The sequence below is a fragment of the Liolophura sinensis genome, chromosome 9 (genome assembly GCF_032854445.1).
Source record: "Liolophura sinensis isolate JHLJ2023 chromosome 9, CUHK_Ljap_v2, whole genome shotgun sequence".
Classification (NCBI taxonomy): domain Eukaryota; kingdom Metazoa; phylum Mollusca; class Polyplacophora; order Chitonida; family Chitonidae; genus Liolophura; species Liolophura sinensis.
Genome location: NC_088303.1, coordinates 5005586 through 5028888, shown reverse-complemented (window position 1 = coordinate 5028888; position 23303 = coordinate 5005586). Strand labels below are relative to the sequence as shown.

The following is a 23303-nucleotide window of genomic DNA, read 5'->3' as shown; positions in this document are numbered from 1 at the left end:
AACATCAGTACAGAAATGATTAATCCTGTTCATACTACTTTATGCTGTCATGAACACAACATCAGTACAGAAATGATTAAACCTGTTCATACTACTTTATGCTGTCATGAACACAACACCAGCACAGAAATGATTAAACCTGTTCATACTACTTTATGCTGTCATGAACACAACATCAGTACAGAAATGATTAATCCTGTTCATACTACTTTATGCTGTCATGAACACAACATCAGTACAGAAATGATTAAACCTGTTCATACTACTTTATGCTGTCATGAACACAACACCAGCACAGAAATGATTAAACCTGTTCATACTACTTTATGCTGTCATGAACACAACACCAGCACAGAAATGATTAAACCTGTTCATACTACTTTATGCTGTCATGAACACAACACCAGCACAGAAATGATTAAACCTGTTCATACTACTTTATGCTGTCATGAACACAACATCAGTACAGAAATGATTAAACCTGTTCATACTACTTTATGCTGTCATGAACAAAACACCAACTCTCTGGCAATGTACTGAACCCTGAACCAACTACTGATCACACTGTTTTCTCCAGCATCCTCTCGAGGAAGTCACTCTCCCATCCCAGGTACAGAAGTCAGCTTGTAGTTATGCTACGCACACAGCCAAGTAGACACTGAGTTGACAAAAACTTGCCATGGTCAAAGCTAAATACCCTAATTCCTCAACCTTTATAAAAAGAGCAATTTTGAGAGCAATTTAAGCACAATTTTAACTCGACTTTGGAGACAAACTACAATAGTTGGATTGGCCAATTTCACAGCTTAACAAAAAGAATAATTTTATCAGTCTGTACAGAATAATGCCTTTAAAAATGCCTGAGTAAACACCTTGCAAACATGTGAAAAAGTTGAAGAATTAGAGTAATGCCACAGACATTATACTCGAATCAAAGTACTGTAGCATGCAATGATCTTGGTCCAAAGTTCTTACCTCCCTTCTAAGTGGTCAAAGTCCTTCAGACACAACTCTTTAGAATCCTGGGACAGGTATATTGTATCCACATCCTTCACATGTAATCAAAATCAGTGTTACCACATGAGCTTAAAAATGATAAATTGATAAATTAAACACTGAGACAGGTATGTAACATGCATTTCCTTTACATGCAATGAAAAACAATGATGCCACACACGCTTATGAATGATATAGTTTAACACTGGGACAGGTATGTTGTATCCACGTCCTTCATGTGTAATCAAAAACAATGATGCCACATAAGCTTAGGAATGATAAATCTGAAATAAAATTACACTAGTATCTGAGTATACTTGCTACCAAACTTACTATTACAGACCCAAAAGTCGCAAAAATTCTTCAGTATGGCATTTAATAAGCACCAATCAAATAAATAAATAAATGTATTAATTCAAAAAATATTACACGGTAAACAAATAAAATAGATATTATCACTTCAAATGCATAAGTTTAATTTCTATGTTCTAAAATTTCTAAACAAAAGTTGCCACATCTTTGTTGAATAGCATAAGACAGACTGAAGACAACAGTTTTGCAAAACTTGAAGGCTTTACATTGTAAGAATGACAATCCTGATATCGCTATTAAGTACTGGCGTAGCAGACAAAAGTCACTCACCCATGCAACTTCCTCCCTGTAAGGCAGTAGGTGGTAATCACACATACAGGCATACATATGAGAGAACCCCCCACAGGGCCCCACATCCTTCTTCTCTATGCCCTTCATCATGTCATACATCACCTTGAGGCGCTCCTGAGGAGTCACCTCAATGCGCTTGATAAGTCGTCTGTAAATGCAGATGAAGTATCAAATGCAGAATAAAGTATCAAATGCAGACAAAAAACAGCTGATAATCTGAGACTTGGAGGACAGATCAGAGACAGAGGAGTTCATCAAATCATGATTTCACATGTGCATGTAAAGACATAGAAGAATGTATCAAACCATCATCTGACCCTTAAAGAGATCACAAATAATGAAATCAAGGTCTGAAATTCAGAGAAACTGCACAACTTCAATTCACAATTTTTGCCTAAGTGATACTGAAAAATTTATAAATCTGTGATAAGGGCCCACTCAGACATAACAGTAAAAAAGCATAGCATACAAAAATCTTCTAACAATAAATGCCTTGAGTATGACAAGTTCATTTTCAAGACGACAATAAGCATTTTACTAAAGTTTCTTGATAAAAGTATAGATTTGTTCACAAGGTTTGTTATCATTTTTTGGGATTGAAACTTTCCTTCTGGAACACAGTTAACTGCGTTTTTAAATAGGTTTCATCCCATAACAGCGGTTTAGAAACGAGGGGGAGATAACTCCTCTTTCCAAAGCACACCATCTGAATTATACTGTTAGAATATGAAATATAACTATGTAATACCCAAGTCACAGTGAAAGCACTTGTTTCTTTTCCTGATGGTTGTAAACAACAAAGCTTATAACAAAGTTATTAGGATATGTACTCCTTACAACGCATGTGTTCGCTTTACATCACTGCCACCATGAGCAAATTTTGTACAGAAATCTTGAACAACATCTAGGTCACTGATTAAGGAAGTAAAGTCAGAAAACACAAAAACTTTGTTTCAACCTTTAATTATTTCTAGATACATATGCATTCTTCTTATCTAATGTATGCAAAAAGGATTCTAACTAACAAGTGAAACAATTTTACGGTTGTGTGCTCATTAAATAATTCTGCATGAGGCTAAGTCTGAAGAAGCCTACGTGCGTCGTACAGGCTTCAAAGGTCAAGCTTGTCTAGTGGTGGAAGTGATGTAAAGCATGTGTAACGAGTAACAATTGTGCTGTAAGGAGTAGGTCACGTGATATGTCTCATGACTCACTCTAAAGGGAATGATGGAAAGATTTGTTTCAGCGACGTCCCGATATGGATGATCATGTGATTGATCTCTTCTGTGTCCGTCTCCAGGGAACAAAATACATGAGTCTTGTCTCCAACAGAAAGAGAAAGCTGCAACCACAACAACATTTCTGCGATCATCATCTGGTGGCATTTCTGTGTTTATTTCAATGATGGTTAACTCTGTAACATATAAAATTTTCACCTGGCCTGGAGGAAACCACGGCTCCTCACTTTGTCATGTCATTGAGTTTTATGTCATTAATTGGTTATGTCTTCAAACTTGTAGTAATAGGCTACAAAGTATTAGTCTTTATTTCAAATATTTAATAAGTTTTAAATCTGCCACCACCACCATCCTTTTCACCTTTCAAGCGTTGTATGAAAAGTCTAAAAAAAAAACCACAAAAATAAATACGCACCATCATATACAAGTATTTCTGCAGGATATTTTACTCTATAAACAGCCAATGACTGTCAGTGTCAGTATTTACTCACAAGGATTATTACCAGGTTAGGCATAATTAAGTTGACAAAACCTATGCGATTATAATGTCAATTTGGTACAATATGACACAGTGATTGGTTGGCCAAGTTCAATAATTAGAAAATTAAAAATTTTGCTACATTTCATACATAAACATACCTGGTTTAATCTTCTGCTCTCAATTGCTTGAATATCCAGATAATGGACGCTGAAATCTACCTGTCAACAAGATACATTCACCACTCAAAATGAAGTACAACATCATGAATCTCATCACATTCAAGTGCACTCAAAATACGGAATATGCAATAAAATGTTTCTCTCAATATGTTTAAGAACAATATAAATACATGTAAATGTATAAGAATGAAAAAAGTATGAGTATTGACAATTGATTTGTTCATCTAACTGTTTATCTAATTTGTTTAATGCTATGGTTCACTTACACAATGGTTGTCAGTTTATATGGTTGAATGTCCTTTTGACTTTTTTGCAACTGACTCAGGACAAACAGAATGCATAATCAGGGCGTTTTGTGAGAGTATTAACAAACAAGAAAGACTGCACCGTTTTGAAATATCTGATTATAATGTACTCAAGAATGTTTCACCTATACCACGTTGGCCACCATTATGGTGAGATAAAATCAGACTTGAGGAAACCCATCACCATCAGCTAGTTGCCCTCATATGACCGGAGAGGAAGCCAGCATGAGCTGGACTTGAACTCACAGCCACTGACATACTGTACATACATTTAACCAACACATTCATGTCAATGATGCTTTCATGATAAAGTGTTCTTCTTTTGCGGCATAAAATAAGGGTAGTATATTTTTGTTCAACAGAAATCAATGACCCTGACCATGTAATTTTCCCAGCTGAGTGCCTACCTACACTGGTGCATGCACATGTATCATTAACATGACCCCAAATAACACAGAACACAATGTAGCATACACAGATAACTATCATATCGGAAAATGACTGGTGTACACAATTCACATTACCCTAGATCTTCCAATGTTTAGCACAGGTATTAGTAGTGCTGAAAGCAAAGAATTACATTTCTCTTCCAGTTTTTTGGAAAGTAAAGATATGATTATGTTGTTCATTAGATTGACTAACAATGTGAAAAAAAGGGGAAAAAAATATACCTACAAATACATGTATATATTGGCTACAAAGAGCTGACCAGGTGCCCCCAAAATGAGAAGAACTGGGGTAAAAAGACATTTGTACATGTAGATGTAATGCAATTTTCCGATTTAACTGTAACTGATGATCATACACTGATCACACCATAATAAGCCTTATTCAAAACACCCTCTATATGTACTTACTTTTGTGGGAACTTTGGCTGACAGCACAAAAAGGCGACAAGCAGCAAAAGCCTAAAAGAGATGGGGGAAAAGACAGAGTTAATGTTGTTTTCTTTGAAATCCATAGTTAATGATAATGATAATGATACTCTATTTTCCCTTTTACAGCTTTAATTGATGAGGTTAACTTTCTCACTACCAATTACTTGAATATTGCTGATGCGGCGTTAAGTCATAATCATTTGTTCAATTACTTAGCCATGTACATGATGATCATACGTCCTGATGTGAAGTTTGAATACAGCAAACATCGAGGGGTCTGCCACATACACAAACCCACATACTACAGCAACACTAATTCACTGAATAATGTAATCAACTTTTTCCCATGTCCGTAAGGTGTTCATTCAAGCATATTCGGAACGTATTATTCTGTGTTGAATAATTAGACCTAGTCAACACTGAGTGAAGCCCTGAAATTGGCCAATCCACTCAATGCAGGGTTTTCATTTAAAATTGAAAAAGGAGGTCAGAGTTCAAAAGTAGGCGGCTGAATTGAAAGTAAAAATGTCACAATTACTACTGACTGAAATAGTAAAAATATTCAAAGTAAGCGGCTACGCGGTTGCTGTAGACAGCTGTCTGAAGCCTGCTGCTTGCCCTTTTTGAACACCCTGCAATGTAGTTTTGTCTCCAAAATCAACTTAATAGTGTGCATAAATTGCACTGAATTTTGATATGTGAAAAGGCTGAAGAATTAGGGTACATAATGAACATATTAAGTATACCATATTTCAGGCAGTGCACTAGGAGGTATTTAATGTTGCCATGCACAAAGGCACAACCATGAAACATTATTATACTGTGCATAGCCCGTAACAGATTCTGTTACGGGAGTCTCCTAACTAAACACGTATCACATACGACCTGTCGTTTAATTACAATGCAAGGGTTTTCAAGCATTTCACTGTATCTGCAGCTTGTCACTTATACAGGTACATCTACAGTGCTCTTTGTCAATTATATCTTCATGTACATGTATATCCAAAAACAATAAATTATCCCTTCTTCACAAGGAATTTCCATACATTTCATTTAATGAGAAAAACAAAACTAGTTTAATATGTCTAATTTCCAAATTTTCGACAAATACTATTTCCTGCAAATCAATTCACAGTTTCACCATATATTCTAAGGTGGAAATCCTCGATCCAGTCTACATTCACCTGGAATCTGTCGCATAAAAACACACTCAGTTACCAAGACAACTGTAAATGTCTAAAAAAAACCCATACTAACTACAATGGTTCAAACCACATGCTTGCACGTGTACAGTGCTGCAGTGTAGATGCACTATAGGAAATGTAGCAGCACCTGTACATGTAAGTGATTACACATGGATACTTATTATGGAAAAGATTTACCTGAATAATTCCACCAGGTAGACTTGCTGTCAGCTGTCATGAAGTCTAACAAAGATTATAGGAATGATCTAATCACAGGGACAGACTCTGTTCCTATAACCATGCACTCCTATGAATGATCAGCTGTATTAGGGTAAAGCCACAAAATAAGAGAAAGCAAGCAAATAGCGGTGAGGATTTACCTGCATGTCAGCCTGTATCCCGGCAAACATCGCTCCTTACCTGCCCACTAATCCTCCCTGACAAGTACGACAAGGGACACAGTATGCTGTGGCCACATGCACATGCCAAGTGCTCAGAAAACACGATCAAACACTAGCCCCATCAAAGCACTGGCCTTAAAAACTTCTCCCCCTTAAGTTAAAACACTGGAAATGTGGCTACTGCACCTAGAAAGTCTATTATGAAGCAAGTGAGCTGTGGAGAGCTGCATGAACATGCACTGTTACAAGATCTGCAGTACCTACATGTACATGTAGCTGCAAGTTTCCTTGTACACTGTAGAGGATGGACAATGGTCAAAAAAGTTGCTTGGACCTCCACCACAGATCAGGCTATCCACAAACACCAACATTTTACTGCTGTCTAAATATGGCTAGTTTATAAAGAACTTGTCAAAACAGGCATACTCTAAAGAGTTACACCAGTTTCAAGACTCCAAATATCTTAAGAGTAGAGTTCAATGATAAGAATGAAGATAGTCTAAATTACCTTCCTAAATTGTAAAAAAAAAAAATCCATTGTTGTCAACTGCTGTTGTAAATTTTGGAAGATAATAAGGAAACAAAAGTTTTTCTGTCATTTCCAATCTTGCCTGGTGTGACATCATGCAAGAGACCTCGATGTCACCCATCACTGATGTGTAGCCACAAAATGATGTCGTACTAGCATGACGTCCTTCCAGCATAACTCAACATCACAGCTGCCTGATTCATTGTCACAGAAGGAATGCATGTATTATCATGTAACATCAGGAAAATTATACTGAAACTGCCAAAGATTAGTTTTTTTTGAGCACACTTCACTTCATATAGGTTTTTAAATAGTGTTTTTTGTAGTAAATGTTTCTGAGCTGTGGTGTTACATGCAGCTATGTTCCATAGGGTATGCGTTTAATACATCATTTTAATATTTCCACCTGGTTTCTACGGTGACTGAAGAACACTTCTCGACCTTTATAATGATTATATGTCTACATGTGTATAAAGCTCTAGATTAATGGCTTTAGGACAGTCTACTGAAACATTCCAGAAAAAACTACCACAAAACAGAAAGCATTCACCAAGTTTTAGCTTTAATTATTTTCTTAATTAGATATCTTTGAAACTTTAACCACAATCCACATACGACAAATGTTACCAGCAAGAGAAAAAAACAACTTCAGCTAAATTAAAGCCAATGTGATCCAGGAGAAACTACAAATGACATTATTCAGTCAAGCTACAGGGCCAAAATAATAAACTGACCGTCATAATTTGCATGAAAAAATGCATCTTTAAACTTAAGGCAAACAAAATATGCCTTTTGACACTGAAAGTCATACCATCATGACCAGTAAAGATCACGCCACTTTCCAGCAAACCTTTGTATTTCTACAGATCAAAAACTCTCCCAATCAGGCAAAATTAGTAATTTAGCCGTACCCGAGATTTTCGGCGAGATACAGTGTAGCACATGTAGCCTATCCCACAGTAAGGCACAAAGGAAAACATTCCACACTCCATAAGCAGGAAAATTACTTCCTAATTCATTTTTTTTTTTTCTTCGGAAAAACTCATTTGATACCAGCATTATTCCAGTTCTTCCAGTTCTTCCATCTTAGATACGTGACCGGCCCCGCTAGCACAGTTGGTAAAGCATCTGCTTCGGAAGCGGTAGATCCAGGGTCAATCCTGGGTTGAGTCAGACCTAAGACTTTAAAAGAGGATGTTCCAGCTTCCTTGCTTGGTGTTCAGCATGAAGGGGATAGTGCAACGACTGGCTCGGTCTGGTCGGCTTACTTACCTTCGGTAAGCAGCACTAGTTAAAAGAGCAGTGGAAATCTGTCCTGTGACAAGGAGGTACATTACATGCATTCTAAAGATTCCTTTGTCATCATATGACTGAAAAATCGCTAAGTACGACGTTAAACCCCAAGCACTCACTCACTCACTCTTAGATACGTGGATTTACAACCATGACGGTATAATATGAAAACACATTAATGCTTAAGGTGAAGTCTCCCACTATATATACATAGAACATATGATACAGGACACAGTTATCACAGAAAAATATGTAAAAAACTCAATAAAGTTTTCAAGCCAGAGAAAATGAAGTTCAACACTGGGGATGTGACACTGATGAACAATTCACTCCGAGTAGCCATGTTGTAGAAGCCTTTTTGAACTTGGCCAATCACTAGCGCTGAATGCATCACATGATAATTGGCTGTCACATCAAAAAACCTATTAGCTCTCGATTGTCAGTGTGGTTTCTTATAGCGCATGAACAAATATTGATGTAATAAACTGCATTTTACAGTTAGTTTAAGTGTTAAACTGATGCATTTTGAACCACACATTTATGAGCAGAGAACTGAAAAGGGCTGCCTGTGTCACAATGTGTACATGTTGGGCAGGAGTCAGCATTAACTTACCAGGGTAAACTGGCAAGAAAACCGCCTCGAGAGAAGAAGAAAACTATATTGTGACTTTAACATCAAAGACTTTTTGATTGGGTATCAGGCGTTTTTGTATTTTCTCATTGTCACATTGTTTAACCCCGATGGTATGGGAGAGCTGCTAGGTTTTGTGACCTCACTCTAGATAGCTATAACATTGCAAAGCGGCGTCACCAAATCAGTGGCTAGGTACTGATGATTTTTTGCTTTTTGTTGATAAGCTGTGTAGAATTTCTTAAATATTTTTAAAACATCTCTAGAATACTACTTTATTAATAAATTCCGCTTTAGTGGCTGACTTTATGTTTGCTTTAAAACTTATTCATCGTTTCTTGCTTATGTTTAAGACCTTTTAGCTACCAGTACATGTATTTATTTATTTTGACTGGTGTTTAATGTCATGCTCAGAAATTTTTCACAAATGACTGCCATCAGGTGTACAGGTAGATGAACCGAGGTACACCATGCATAAACCTATACGTATGTTTATTTATTTATGTATTTGATTGATGTTTTACGCCGTGCTCAAGAATATTTCACTTATACGACGGCGGCCAGCAGTATGGTGGGCGGAAACCGGGCAGAGCCCACGGGAAACCCACGACCATACACAGGTTGTTGACAGACCTTCCCACGTACGGCCGGAGAAGAAGCCAGCATGAGCTGGACTTGAACTCAGAGCAACCGCATTGGTGAGAGACTCCTGGGTCATTACGCTGCCCTAATGCGCTAACCAACTGAGCCACGAAGGCCCCCTCCTATATGTATGTCAAAAACCTCTTGATGTAATGCTCAAACTTGGAAGAGTTGGATTTGAACCTGTGGTCTCTATGATGAATGATTAGGGAGCTTTCCAGAAGATCACAGTTATAACAGCCAGCCCGAATAGTAACCATGCAGAGAACCTGCTCCAGCTGTGTAGTCTACATGTATTGCTCACTCCTACCTTTGCAAGGACGATTTTGAGCCATCTGATCACATCCTATATACATGTACTTGTATGCACTCATATAACCAATAGGTTTGACCCTAACCAATCAGTGTCTCAGTGACTCTCACTACAGTAACTGTATGGGACCTTACCAAGGCTCAAATCCAACTCTTGGAGAAACATGACAAATTCTCTAATAATGGGAAAAAAAAATTAAGACAATGATAGGAATAAATGTAAAGTGTAAATTTCTACATCTGATGCACAACAGCAACAATGAACTGATAAAATCCACTCAAGGAACTATTTGCAGACAGATTGAAGATAATGAAGGTTGCTGAAGTATTCAAAGTGCAGGTAAGAATAGCCACACAGTGGCTCAGGTAAAGACCTGAACTTGCGAATGTAGATTGCCACAGTGTACATGAACTATAAGACACTACTGGTACTTCCCACTACTGTATCAGCCTACATAAGGAACTGTCCAGCCACTGTAATTCTATACATGTAGCTACTTCCACACACACAGCATACAGGTTTATTAATTTATTTAAGTGGTGTTTTACACCGAACTCTGGAATATTTCACTTATGCCATGGGAGGAAACTGGGCAGAGCATATCATACATGTTCATACACATACACACTTATGTATCTATAAAGAAATACCTAGACCCTCAATCAGGAAGTAACAACAGACATATGGCCTAAAAATAAACACCGTACGATAGAATACCGCATATTGATACAGCTGCTCATGGTCTTTTAAATACAAGACAAGATTGTCGGCAGTAGACAGGGCGTTCACACACCCAAGAGTTAGTGGATAATACTAGGATATTTATAATCTGTGCATACATATCAGTTTAGCTTATCTGTATGTATCATGATATGACACAATAACGTAATTTCTATACTGAAGCGTAACGTATACAAATCCACATTTCCTCCTTCCCTAGCTTTTTCAGTTTATAATGAATCTATCTGATGGTGTTTTTTGATTTTGGTGTTTTAACACAATTCTCAAGAATTTTATACACTTACTACAGTGTATACAAGTATGATGGTTGCCAGGATGATAGGTGGAGGAAAGGAGAGTGCACAGTGTAAGCCACCTCCTTTGCCAGCTACTGACAACCATTTTGATATAAAGCTGTAGCCTATTCAGCAACAGCTGGATTTGACCATACAGCCTCCGACATGTACTCAGTCACTGAGCATACACATCATGACTAATTGTACAGTGTACAGATTGAGTCAGGTGTGTTCTTCGGGGTCAGGCCTCCTCTTACAGTCACATGTACCAGTCTAGACACCCTGCAGTGCGTAATGTACATCCAGGAGCTGTTCGTTCCCACATCATGTAGCCTGAAAATACCCAAACAATAAAGGGGAGAAAACAGGTCACCTAGAGCGAGTGAGTGAGTGAGTGCTTGGGGTTTAATGTGGTACTCAACAATTTTTCAGTCATATGACGACGAAGGTCACCTAGAACATTTGTACTAGATATTACTATAGAAATAAGTCTTACATTCACAGCTTACAATCATTCATAACACCTTGTCAAGGGCCTCCGTGGCCAAGGTAGATAGCATGCCTACGCGGCACAATGACCCAAGAGCTTCTTACCAATGTGGTTGCTATGAGTTCAAGTTCAGTTCATGCCAGCTTCCTCTCCAGGCATGCATGAGAGGGTCTTTCAGCAACATGCGGATGGTCTTGGAATTTCCACGAGTGTAATATTCTTGAGTACTGCATAAAACACCAATCAAATAAATAAGCAAGCCCATGTATATACAATATTACACATAACCATGAATGTAATTGTTCAAACCCATGTGTATACAATTCTACACAGAGTCATGAAGGTATAAGCTCATGTGTATACAATACTACACAGAACCACGAAGGTATAAGCTCATGTGTATAAAATAATACACAGAATCATGAAGGTATAAGCTCATGTGTATACAATAATACACAAAATCATGATGGTACAAGCCCATCTGCATATAATAATACACAATATTGTATACATCTACAAGTATATACAACAATACACAAAACCATGATGGTATAAGCACATGGCAGCACACTAAGGCACATGCCCATGACAGTGCAATAATACACAAACTGCTGAAGGTAAACGCCCATGACAGTACAATAACACATACAACCCTAAAGGCACAAGCCCATGATAATGCAACAATACACAAACCCATGAATGCACAAGCCCATGACAGTACAATAATACACACAACCATGATCATTGCTATAATGGTGTTATTTTTATGACAGACAAGTTAACCACTGTTTACATGTACTTGATCTATCTACAAGTAAATGGGCGACTTTGCATGCTATTAGAATTCCAACAGTTACATATCCATGTCTTTTTTGCCCTAGTCTCAACAAACACAGACAGTATAAATTCTGTGGGTGATCTATTATAAAACATGGTCAGTACATCTGAGGGGACATTCACCAAGCTATCTCATGGGAGCATACACTGGCACAGGTCAACTGATCGCCACTGGCCACATTCCTGTTTATTTCACTAGTTAATATAACAACACTGTTTCTTGGGAAAATTATCAATCAGGATTTTTATCCAGCCAAGAAATTTTGTGTGACAGTTCATCTCACAAACATGACTTTGCCCTGGAAATTAGAACCTGGAAATGCCATGCAGTTGTCTTCTCCGCCAGGAGAACATGCCCTGCAAGTGCGAGTGTATGGTGCATGTACTACCAGTGTATCGGGTACATCTACCTCCATTCCAGACATATGGATGTACATGTGGAAGTTGCTACTGATTTCTCTGTGTGCTTTCCTCTCACCCTCTAGGGCTATTACATGGGCAGCAACCTACGGATGGTCATGGGTTATCCCAGGCTCCCCCACTTTCCTCCCACCATAATGCTGGCTGCTGTTGTATATGTGAAATATTCTTGAGCATGGCATAAAACACCAATCAAAATAAATAAACAAATCTGCTATATTTCTGACTATATGAAAACAGGTACTATGCAAAACATACATGCTTCTCACATTTGTAAAGTAATAACTCCCCTTTATACACTGACTTAAACACTTCTATTCTTTCTTGACAAACTGTTTCATCGTGTTTAACAGAGAAATCTGCACGTACCAGGCCATTCACATTTCTGTGAAATGCTACATGTAAGTGTTGCTACAAGTTACATGCTGGTCAACAAGATAAAGACATGCTCCACATCTCGGTTGTGGCCAGTAAATACACTGTACACATACATAAGGCTACTGTGTATTAACACAGCTGAATACCTGAACGCTTAGTAGCGCCTACATGTATTGTACTGACACAAGTCAATGTTTGAGGCCAGAATGTTGGAAATTTACACGTACATGTTGGCACAGAAAAAGATCAGCAGTTTTAAATAATCCCATTATTCAAGTTTTCCCAGCTGAAACAGGGTAGAAATATTACCATGATGTGACGGAAATGCTAATGTGATGGAAATGCTATGGAACAAAGATAACTATTTAACCCCTATAACTGAAGTGTCCGGAATACCAAAAACCTTGGCAGTTTGTGTGGAACTTATCTGGTGTGGCGTAATAACATCCCTTATATGAGGTGGAGTTGATATGTCAGATAAGCAGATATGTCGCCAATGACAATCATGCTTTAATGATGCCAATAACATTTGAAAATACGGTGTCCTTTTTGCCTATATGTCAACGACAGGTGATGCCATGTGTTCTTGTGTGACGCCAAACCAGGCAAAAGTGAAAAGGACAGAAAATTTTCCTTTCCATATTGAAAACATTCAACATTATGTTAAATAAACTGTAATTTTTGCACAACTTAGGAAAGCAATTCAGACTATCTCAATCTTTATCATTTCACCTTGGTTTAAGACAGATGTCTTGACACTGATGTAGCTCTATAGACTTGTAGCTATGGTAAGAAGATGTCATGGCATGTAATCTGTGTTATCAAAAGGCATTAGTGGGTGTAATTAAATACATGCGCATGTTGATGAATCTCGAACTAAAAGTCGGACTTGCTACAGGGACAGCCTCGCCCATAGTTGTTGTACATGAACTATGTAGTGAATAATCCACACTCAGTGACACAGTCATAAAGACAAACCAGGTGAAGCGTTACAATCCAATCCATCACTCTCACAATGTCTGATTGGTCAGATTCCAACTGTTGAATATTCATGAATGTGGTCTGTCACAAGCCAGGATGAAGATATATTTTCATATATTTGATCCAATCGATCCATGGAGATAAAGTTACCTACAGTAAATCTCTCCGATTTGTGAATGTACCAAATTCAATCATAAATTGACAAAAGCTACGCAAACTGATTACTGAATAACAAACTGTGAGAAATAATGACTTTACTGTGTACAAGTAGGTTTCCTCATTTATTAACTGAGGTATCACGCTTACTTCACAGCAAATTAGACTGAACAACACTATTCAAGTATTCCACACTGGACAACACTATTCCCATATTCCATACTTAACAACACTATTCCAGTATTCCATACTTAACAACACTATTAAAGTATTCCACACTGAATAACACTATTCAAATATTCTACACTGAACAACATTATTCAAGTATTCCACACTGAACAACACTATTCCAGATTCCATACAAAAGAGCATTGTTCAAGTAATCCATACTGAACAACACTATTCCAGATTCCATACTGAACAACACCATTCAAATATTCCACACTGAAAAACACTATTCCAGATTCCATACAAAAGAACACTGTTCAAGTAATCCATACTGAACAACACTATTCAAGTAATCCATACTGAACAACACTATTCAAGTATTCCATACTGAACAACACCATTCAAGTATTCCATACTGAACAACACTATTCAAGTATTCCATACTGAACAACACTATTCAAGTATTCCATACTGAACAACACCATTCAAATATTCCACACTGAAAAACACTATTCCAGATTCCATACAAAAGAACACTGTTCAAGTAATCCATACTGAACAACACTATTCAAGTAATCCATACTGAACAACACTATTCAAGTAATCCATACTGAACAACACCATTCAAGTATTCCATACAAAAGAACACTGTTCAAGTAATCCATACTGAACAACACTATTCAAGTAATCCATACTGAACAACACTATTCAAGTAATCCATACTGAACAACACTATTCAAGTATTCCACACTGAACAACACCACAGTGAGCTTGTATTAATGTACTCTATATTCAATTCAAGAGCAGAGTGTTTCCACCGCCAGTACATGTATGTAGAGACTTATGCACGGGCTTGAAGTGTTTCAATCCTTCCCACAGAGCCACGTGCAAATGTACACAATGTACACCTAGTTTTTCTGCAGCTTTCATCAATATGAAGTAATTTTTTTCTATAGATACTCATGATTCAATGTAGGGTCAAAGCCAGCAGTTTTCATTTGCAGAGTTTAAGAGAAGACATGCCAGTATTTATTTATTTATTTGATTGGTGTTTTATGCCATACTCAAAAATATTTCACTTATACGATGTAGGCCAGCATTATGGTGGAAGAAAACCGGGCAGAGGTTGGGGGAACCCAAAACCATGCACAGTATGCTGGAAGCCAGCATGAACCGGACTTGAACTCTTGGGTCATTGCACCGTGCTGGCATGCTAACCACCTCAGCCATGAAAGTCCCTGACCACTGGTCAATGAATCCTATATCATGTAAAAGCATGAGTCACTACCCTGACAACCATGGCAACAGGACAAGTTTCTCCCATCATACAGGAAGGTGCGTACATGTATGTGTAATAGGAGAAGATTTCCATGTTGACTCTAGGTAAAGACTAAATTAAGCATACAGACATACATACGTGTACATGTCATGTGCAGGTGAATGGGCATGTACACTGCTCCTTTAGACAGTTGGATTATTATTCTGTGAATAACTGATAGACCCATCATGGCTGCATGCCATTTTGTATGGCTTGTACAGATTATATACAGGGAACACTCAATAAAGCAAGATAATCAGATGGCACATACTGGCAATTTTGATAATGCAACCAGATTTAAATTGTCAATACATACATGCAGCGTAAAACACCAATTAAATATGTAAAAATAAATCAAGGCTGGCAGGCTCTTGGATAACCATAGCAATTTATCCAACATATACAAGTAATATGAAGAATATGGTGTGTAATAGCTTACAAGATCGTATGGGGATTATGTAGTGCAAGTAGTAAACTGGCATCCGTGGTAGGTGATGTAACTTATAACAATCATTATAAAATCATTAGTGTAAGTCAGTAAATGTTCAGCTAATTATGGAAATGCTCAAGTACATGCAGCGGTGGGTCACAAATCATATAACATCATCTCCATATGTGCGTTAAAAGCACAAGTTCTACGTACTGAAATACACAATCAAAATGCTGTACTATATTGTTTCATCAGCCGTCATTTTCAGCCAGTACAAAGTGTGATCAGATGACAACAGTTCATCACTTTCATGTTGCAACAGAGTTGAGCACATGCTGTGTTTACCTGTATTCACAAACTACTGTAACATGGTAAATGACTAAAAAGCTTGCACGGTAAAGTGAATTTTATATGGGTAATGAATGTCAGAAAATATCACATCTTTTCACTAGGGTATCATACCACTTTACCAGAAACGCAATATGGTTCTCAGAATCAGGCAAAATATGCCAATTAATTACTGTGATACTGAGTGTTCTCACTTTCTACAATGATGTTCTTTAATGACAAGCTTAAAATGTCATAAATTAAGTGTACTTTTATCTGTACCACATGTACAAGTAGATTTTGAGTTAAAGACAAAAATTTATAATTTTACCAATTGTGATAAAACTGGGAGATCAATGGTTCTGTCCAAGTTATTGTAAATCCTCAAGACAAACTGTATATTTTTGCCTGATTTTCTAAAAAATTTGTTTTACAGGTGAATAAACCAAAAATCAGACGTACACAAAAGCATCCTATAAATAATATACAACATGCCTGATGTCCCAGTCATGACTACTTCATCTTCCTTTCTTCTTAAATGACAGAAAAGTTTATTAATGAGCGAAATTCACCGTTAGAGCAAGCAGTGACATGCAATGGCAGCTTCAGGTAAACATGAATGATGGATTTTCAAATTGATGGAGTGGTGTCGCTGAAACATACACATACAAGTACATGCATGAAATCTTACATCACTGAATCAATTACAACCTGATAAAAGGGTCGTCTTTCAGCCTCAACTGACAGATCATCAGTTATGAGAAAGTTTTGCCGTGAAGGTGAGCCGTGACAGAGAGCGGCATCCTCAAATGAACTTGAATGTCTCCATGTACATGTCAAAACTGATAGGAAAGTTCAAACAAAACCAACCCGTACATACATGAACCAATCACAAACTGATGACACTATAAACGGCAATCTCACCTGTAGCCTCACTTGTCCTTCACACTGACTTTCTCTACCTGTGAACTACCTGATACCTCGTTCAGGCACAGGTAAGTGTCTAGCAGGACAACTACACAACCCATCAAGAGAGTCAGCACAGATAATTACAGGAGAATAAATAGTCCCATTTACCTGCAGACTTGTATATTATTGCAGTAAACATGAATATTAGTTTATATTAATACAATGTATCAACTGATCATGGTATAGGATGTGTAATGACATGCAGCAAAGCCCCGTAGGCAATGCATTCATTTCTACGCATCAAACCATTAAAAACATCGAGGAAGAGAAAGCTACATCATGTACCAGAAATATCCTAAAGTTCGGTTCAGGTTTATTTGTTTATCATGGTTAGAAACCCACAGTTCCTAGTGTAAATGTCTGCACTTTGCCACCTCTGGGCACATGTACCTGCCTCAAGCTTTAATATGTACCCTGCAGTAATTCTTCAACCTATTCAACCAATATTTTGAAACATTCTGAGAGAATTATGGCGTGTCGAGGAATAATCTGCACAGTCTGCATCTTTAATGACACAAAGAAATCAATTTTGGCATCAACTTCATAATTATTATATAAATTCCACAAAAAAAAAGTGCATTAGTTGTTGAAAAGTTTCAACATATACAGTAAATAGCCACTTTCAATAGAAATCAATACAAGTTACTTATTACTATCAGATTGAAGTCAAGGTCTGCAAAATCCCAGCTCCCACTTTTCACCCAATAAACCAACAAACTTCACATTCACAATTTCAATTACATGTGTAGTACTTGACTATCTGACTACTAATTGATACAAGCAAATACCCTCCTCCATTTAATGTGACATGAATGTATGTGTCATGAATGGTGGAGTTTTAGACACTGTAAGCAGCTGTAATGACAGCGGTATCAATGGCATCTTGCCAGCCTTTTCACAGGTTTTCTTCATTTTGAAAGTTCTCCATGTAAATTCAAATGACAACAATAGGATATGTAATATGGCTTATTTGACATAACATGTCTTCAGCCTAATAGAGCAGTGTCAACTGTTCTTCACAATAATGTACTAAAATGAACTAAGCATGGTAATTAGTCCTTCAAGACTTCTCTTCTGTATTGTGACAGCAAATTCTTCATTGTCCGTTTTAATACACCAAAGTACATCACAACTTTGAACAAAGAATAATTCTGTGACTGTAAGTGTGCAGAAAATTTTTTAGTCTCTGGCGTGCCAGATAAGAGATGCTAATAGCACTGATTTGATGGAGGTCAATTTTTTCAGTACAGTGGACAACTTGATGACTTAACAAATACACAGCCCAGACCTGAGGTCTTTTACATGTGTTCTGATCAGGGTTTGTACATGTAACTACATCTGTGCTGAGCCAAAGACACAAATACTTCCTGCTGCAGACAAAACTACCAGAAAATATGAGATCATGAACAACTGAACTGTGAGATCCCCGACAATGATTTACATGTACAGAGTACATCTGGCTTGTGGCCATTTGTCTGATATGAATGTTGTGGAAAGCCCACTCTGTAAATGGCTCCCTGCCACTGGTACAATGTACCTGTAGATGTACATGTATGTCATTTAAGCAGATGCACAAACTTGGAAATATGCCACCTTGGTCATATTTGAAACAATTTTCTTTTGCACTGTTCCATTTTCCCTGCCATACTGCGACATCCATAGTCTGATGTAATAGTGGTCTATCTTACATTGATCAAAAATTACTACTCACTGGCGTACATTATGGTAATCTATATTAACAGGCCATACATGTTATCCCAGGGGCCGTCTCACATGTCTCTCATAGAAATATGTCATGGTACTCTATACAGGCAAATATTACTTTAAGGAATAGTAAATATGCAGCTGAACATCACAACTTCAAATACTTACATGTTAATAATTAATAAGATAATATGACAATTTATATTTTCCATCAAATAAGGCATGCAAAAAAGAGGGATTCATTTCAATACAGGTCATATTACATCAAAAGCAGACTTTGTTTTTCAAATATCTGACTAATTTACACCATGTTTTAAATTTCATGACTACACTATTAAGTGATTATTGGGTGTTTAATATGATAGTAATGCCCCTTCAGTTTGCAACATCAGAACATGTCTTACTACATCACCGTGGGGTATAGGATTGGGGCTTGGGAGCACTGACAGCGCTATAGCCCAGGAGGCGCCGCAAAGGTCACACGAGGTCAGGACATTCCAAACCCCCAGGTCAGCCGACAATGACACTGGCACACAGGTAAACCAACATGTTGCACCTTTCGTTTACACTAGAAACTCCATCAGGTTTACTTCCTAGATCACAGGGGAAGCCATGGAACTCAGAAATATGACAACGCTACCCCCTAGGCACAGACAGCTTTTTACGCCTGACAACTTAACTATTGACTGTCTACACTGCGTACCATGATGTTAGTGCACAGCCTAAACATATCTCAGCTCAACTTGTAATAAAAACACTTGTCTCAGCCTAGCTGTTCTCTTAACACTTCACCACAGATCTCAATTTACACCTGCCTAAACAAATCAAAACACTTAAATTGATTCTTTGCCTTGGCAGAGTCTCTTAAAATGTAAATAAATTTACCTGTGGAGTTGTTTACATGTATGTTGACGGACAAAACAATTCAATGTACATGTATAATAATAGGGCAAAACAATCACAAAGAAGACGTCCTTATGTTGGACCACTGACAAATATTGATGAAACACATTTACACATTTCCTATGGCAGTTTCTTGTATCAATGCTTTGGCACACTTACAAGTAAAACATCTGACACTCAGGAAATCACATTAGCACTTTAATAAAGAAAGCTGGCTTCATTTTTAAAATTTTTTTTTTATTGAAGTAAAGAATACACGAGCAATTGCTATTTAAAACACTAAGCTATTTGTTGTATTGTTTAACACCTATGTTAATGACTATAAGCATACAACCAACAAAGGTGCTTTGATATTCATGTAAAAATGTACTCTGTGACACATAAATATTTCTTCCGTTCACATGTTAGCGTTTTTTCCTCTCAAAACTGATAAACGGTCTGTTGAAATCTTAGTAACAGGACATAACTGTATTATTTCAGAGTGCTATTAAAACGCTAAACCTGAATCATGTATGTCCAGAAATTATAATTAAAACCTTTCACAAGGAAATGAATCCACGTATACTGAACTGATACTGATTTCCCTTATCAAGGACTGGCAACAACTGGTTATCTGCAACAAGAAAAGTTCACTAATGATATATATAAGTGCAGTCATTACATACAGAAAAAGTCAGCAAGGTCAAGAACTCACCAGGATTTTGTTCTCAACTTTATCTGCCCGCACTTCCTGTCTAACCATGCGTTTGATTGACAGCTTAATCCTACGATCCAGCACATCCCTCATGCTGTCTACAATCAAAAGTATTATCATTAGTTTCAAGTAACAATTCTAAATCTAACATCAAACTCCTTCCAGTACACACTGTTTTGTGATTGTGCTACTGACTGATGATTATAGGTGAAAAATTACCTATAACTGGATGGAGTTTTCAACAACTAATTATTTGCCCATGTACAGCTGGCGAAGAATTAGATAGAAGTTTACCTGATTAAAATCCCAGGCATGTAACTTCATCTGATGTTTCACCAATTACTCCCCTTTCTGCCCAGTTTATCTAGTGTGTGATTAGTTGGTGAAAATCTCTATGAAAGCACATGTGTTTTACTTACAATACACATACAAACCATTTTCAATAAAACAGACTTTGGTGACTAAGTTTTGTAACAAGGCTTCAAGGTTAAGTGACACCAAATTTATTTTGTGTTTCACAGGCAAACTGACACTAAAAAAAATCCAAAAACAGAAAAGAATAAAACTGAAAATCCACCTTGATACTTTGTCTAATCTTGTTGTTTAAATGATTTTCCTATTTTTTGCGAATCACATCTTAAACTGGAAAAACTGCTTGGACAATCCAAATTTCCCATGAATTAGGTGATTTATTCAATTTTATTCTAATCCCTCCTCTACCAATAAAAAAAGATTGGTGTGGCCTTATGTTTGAAACTTGCTGACTTGCTAATCAAGAATTTTCACTTATACTATGACTGTTGGTGAAGGAAGATGCAGTGCATCCAATGAAGTTATCTTTACAAAACTTTACAACAGGTGCTTGACAAACCCCTTGACCTAAAATAATCAACAAGTGCTGGATCTGAGCCTGTGGCACTATAGGCTGTGGGGAGAACAATGTATTGCCAGAGTAAGCCAATTCCACTCCCCATCGTTAATTGTTGAATCAACACAAAAACTATTCAGTATTGTTTTCCAAATAACACATAATAATTAATGTATAATAATTTACAAAACCATTTCACTTAAACAAATAAATTTCTTTCCATTCTGCAAAAATATATCTGATTTCTTTTTTCTGTGTTTCAGTGATTGTTCTTTAATCATTAATGCCATACTCAAAAACTTTGTGGGAATATTTAGGGGATAAAACTGGTGTGCCTCGGGTAAAACTTGAACCTTTGGCAAGTATCTGACAAACTTTCTTGCATGTGACATATACATATTGGAGACAAGGTGTCTTCAATGAATGCAAGACAACATAAACAATTCAAGGGCGCATTTTTCAAATGGAAACAATTTCTTGAAAGACTGTTTTGTTTGCAATGAATAGTTCTAGCACAGCAACTTTAATTGATACATAGTTCTTTGATGCCATACTAAGAATTTCACAGCTTTAGAATGGCTGTTTTATGGGTGGAGGAAACTAATGTACCCAAGGTAAACCACCCAACTTTGGCAAGTCCCTGACTAAATTTCCCACACAGCAGGTACTGATTTGCATGCCATATTGGTGACAGCAAGGGAGCAGGGACTCTCTCAATTAGAGTTCATCATCACAGATGATGCACTGTAATGGTCCAATAGCATCATCTCAATTCCAAAGGAAGTGAAAAATACACAAATCACAAACCAGAATGTTGCTCAGCAAATGACTCATTTCCAACCATACTAAATACTGGTATAGACACCACTAAGAACTTGGTTGATATGTTATCAATGATCAACATAAAAAAAAAGGATGTATTTCAGTGAAATATTAAGATGAATGGCACTTCACAGTCATGCTACTGGCTTTCCTAATCTGACAAAAAAAGTAGAAGCAGTGAGTAGACAGCCTCAGGCTAAAGTGCAGGACACATCAGGCTCACAGCTTACAAGTTTGTGGATTAAGTGATGTTATCATTATACAAGTCCATGTGTATATAAATATTATCAAATGTTGTTTATATAAACACCAGGGAAAACATCATCAGCTCGTTGCATGGATGGATTTCACAGCATCACTGATCTTCGCCCAGTAACAGTACACGCTTCCATGAACGACCCAGTTATCAAACTGAAAGTTGAAACTAACGAATGCCCGCCTACCTTGTATTTCACGAGGTATATTGCTCACGGCAGCCATGATTACGCAGTGTTGATGTGGTTAAACCTTTTCAATGAAGTGATGTTCCAAACCCAGCAGTAACAGCCCTGTTTATCCGCATCGGCTGTGTATTTACAAACAAGGAAATGTCGTGGGAGTGTCTAGCTCAACTCTTCTTCCCTTCACCGCCATGTTGATCTACGTGATGACGTCATACGACCTCCCCTCCCTCGACTTGATGGGACATTCCGACAGTAACCTGGGCACTTGTTGAATCAAGATCCCAGTACATGTTTGTTGATTTGCAGCCCCTGTGAGGTATGCTTTGGCTACACGTATATCACATTTAATTCATGGAAATGAGATAAATCTAACCTCAAAAAGGGGCCAAAAAACACCCCAAAAACCACAACAACAACAAAACAAAACATGAAAAGATGGGATTGTCGTTAAAAAGCAAAATACCGGAAAGGAAAGGGTTGCAGTATTATTAAAAACTTCTGTGTGCAGTTTTTCATGAGGTAATCAGTTAAAAAGCGAAAAATAAGTTTAATTTCAGCTCTCTTTTGTACAAGAATGAAGAGCTAGCCAACGAGAGGTAGGCCGACGGTATCAGGCTTCCACGGTCCAGGGGAGATAAGCCATACA

General features: G+C 37.4%; 1 protein-coding gene across 5 annotated transcripts in view; it reads right to left on the bottom strand.

Annotated features, from left to right (window-relative positions):
* Window positions 1-22830, bottom strand: part of LOC135475943 (F-actin-uncapping protein LRRC16A-like) — a 65518-nt gene extending 42688 nt beyond the window's left edge. For all 5 annotated transcript variants that reach the window (XM_064755913.1, XM_064755909.1, XM_064755914.1 and 2 more), the window contains exons 1-7: window positions 22658-22830; window positions 20525-20622; window positions 4720-4770; window positions 3537-3596; window positions 2874-3001; window positions 1639-1807; window positions 976-1049 (exon numbers count right to left, since the gene is read on the bottom strand). In XM_064755913.1, coding sequence (XP_064611983.1) covers window positions 976-1049; window positions 1639-1807; window positions 2874-3001; window positions 3537-3596; window positions 4720-4770; window positions 20525-20622; window positions 22658-22694 — 617 coding nt within the window. In that variant the 5' untranslated portion in view covers window positions 22695-22830. The remainder of the gene's footprint in view (window positions 1-975; window positions 1050-1638; window positions 1808-2873; window positions 3002-3536; window positions 3597-4719; window positions 4771-20524; window positions 20623-22657) is intronic.
* Between the last annotated feature and the right edge of the window lie 473 nt (window positions 22831-23303).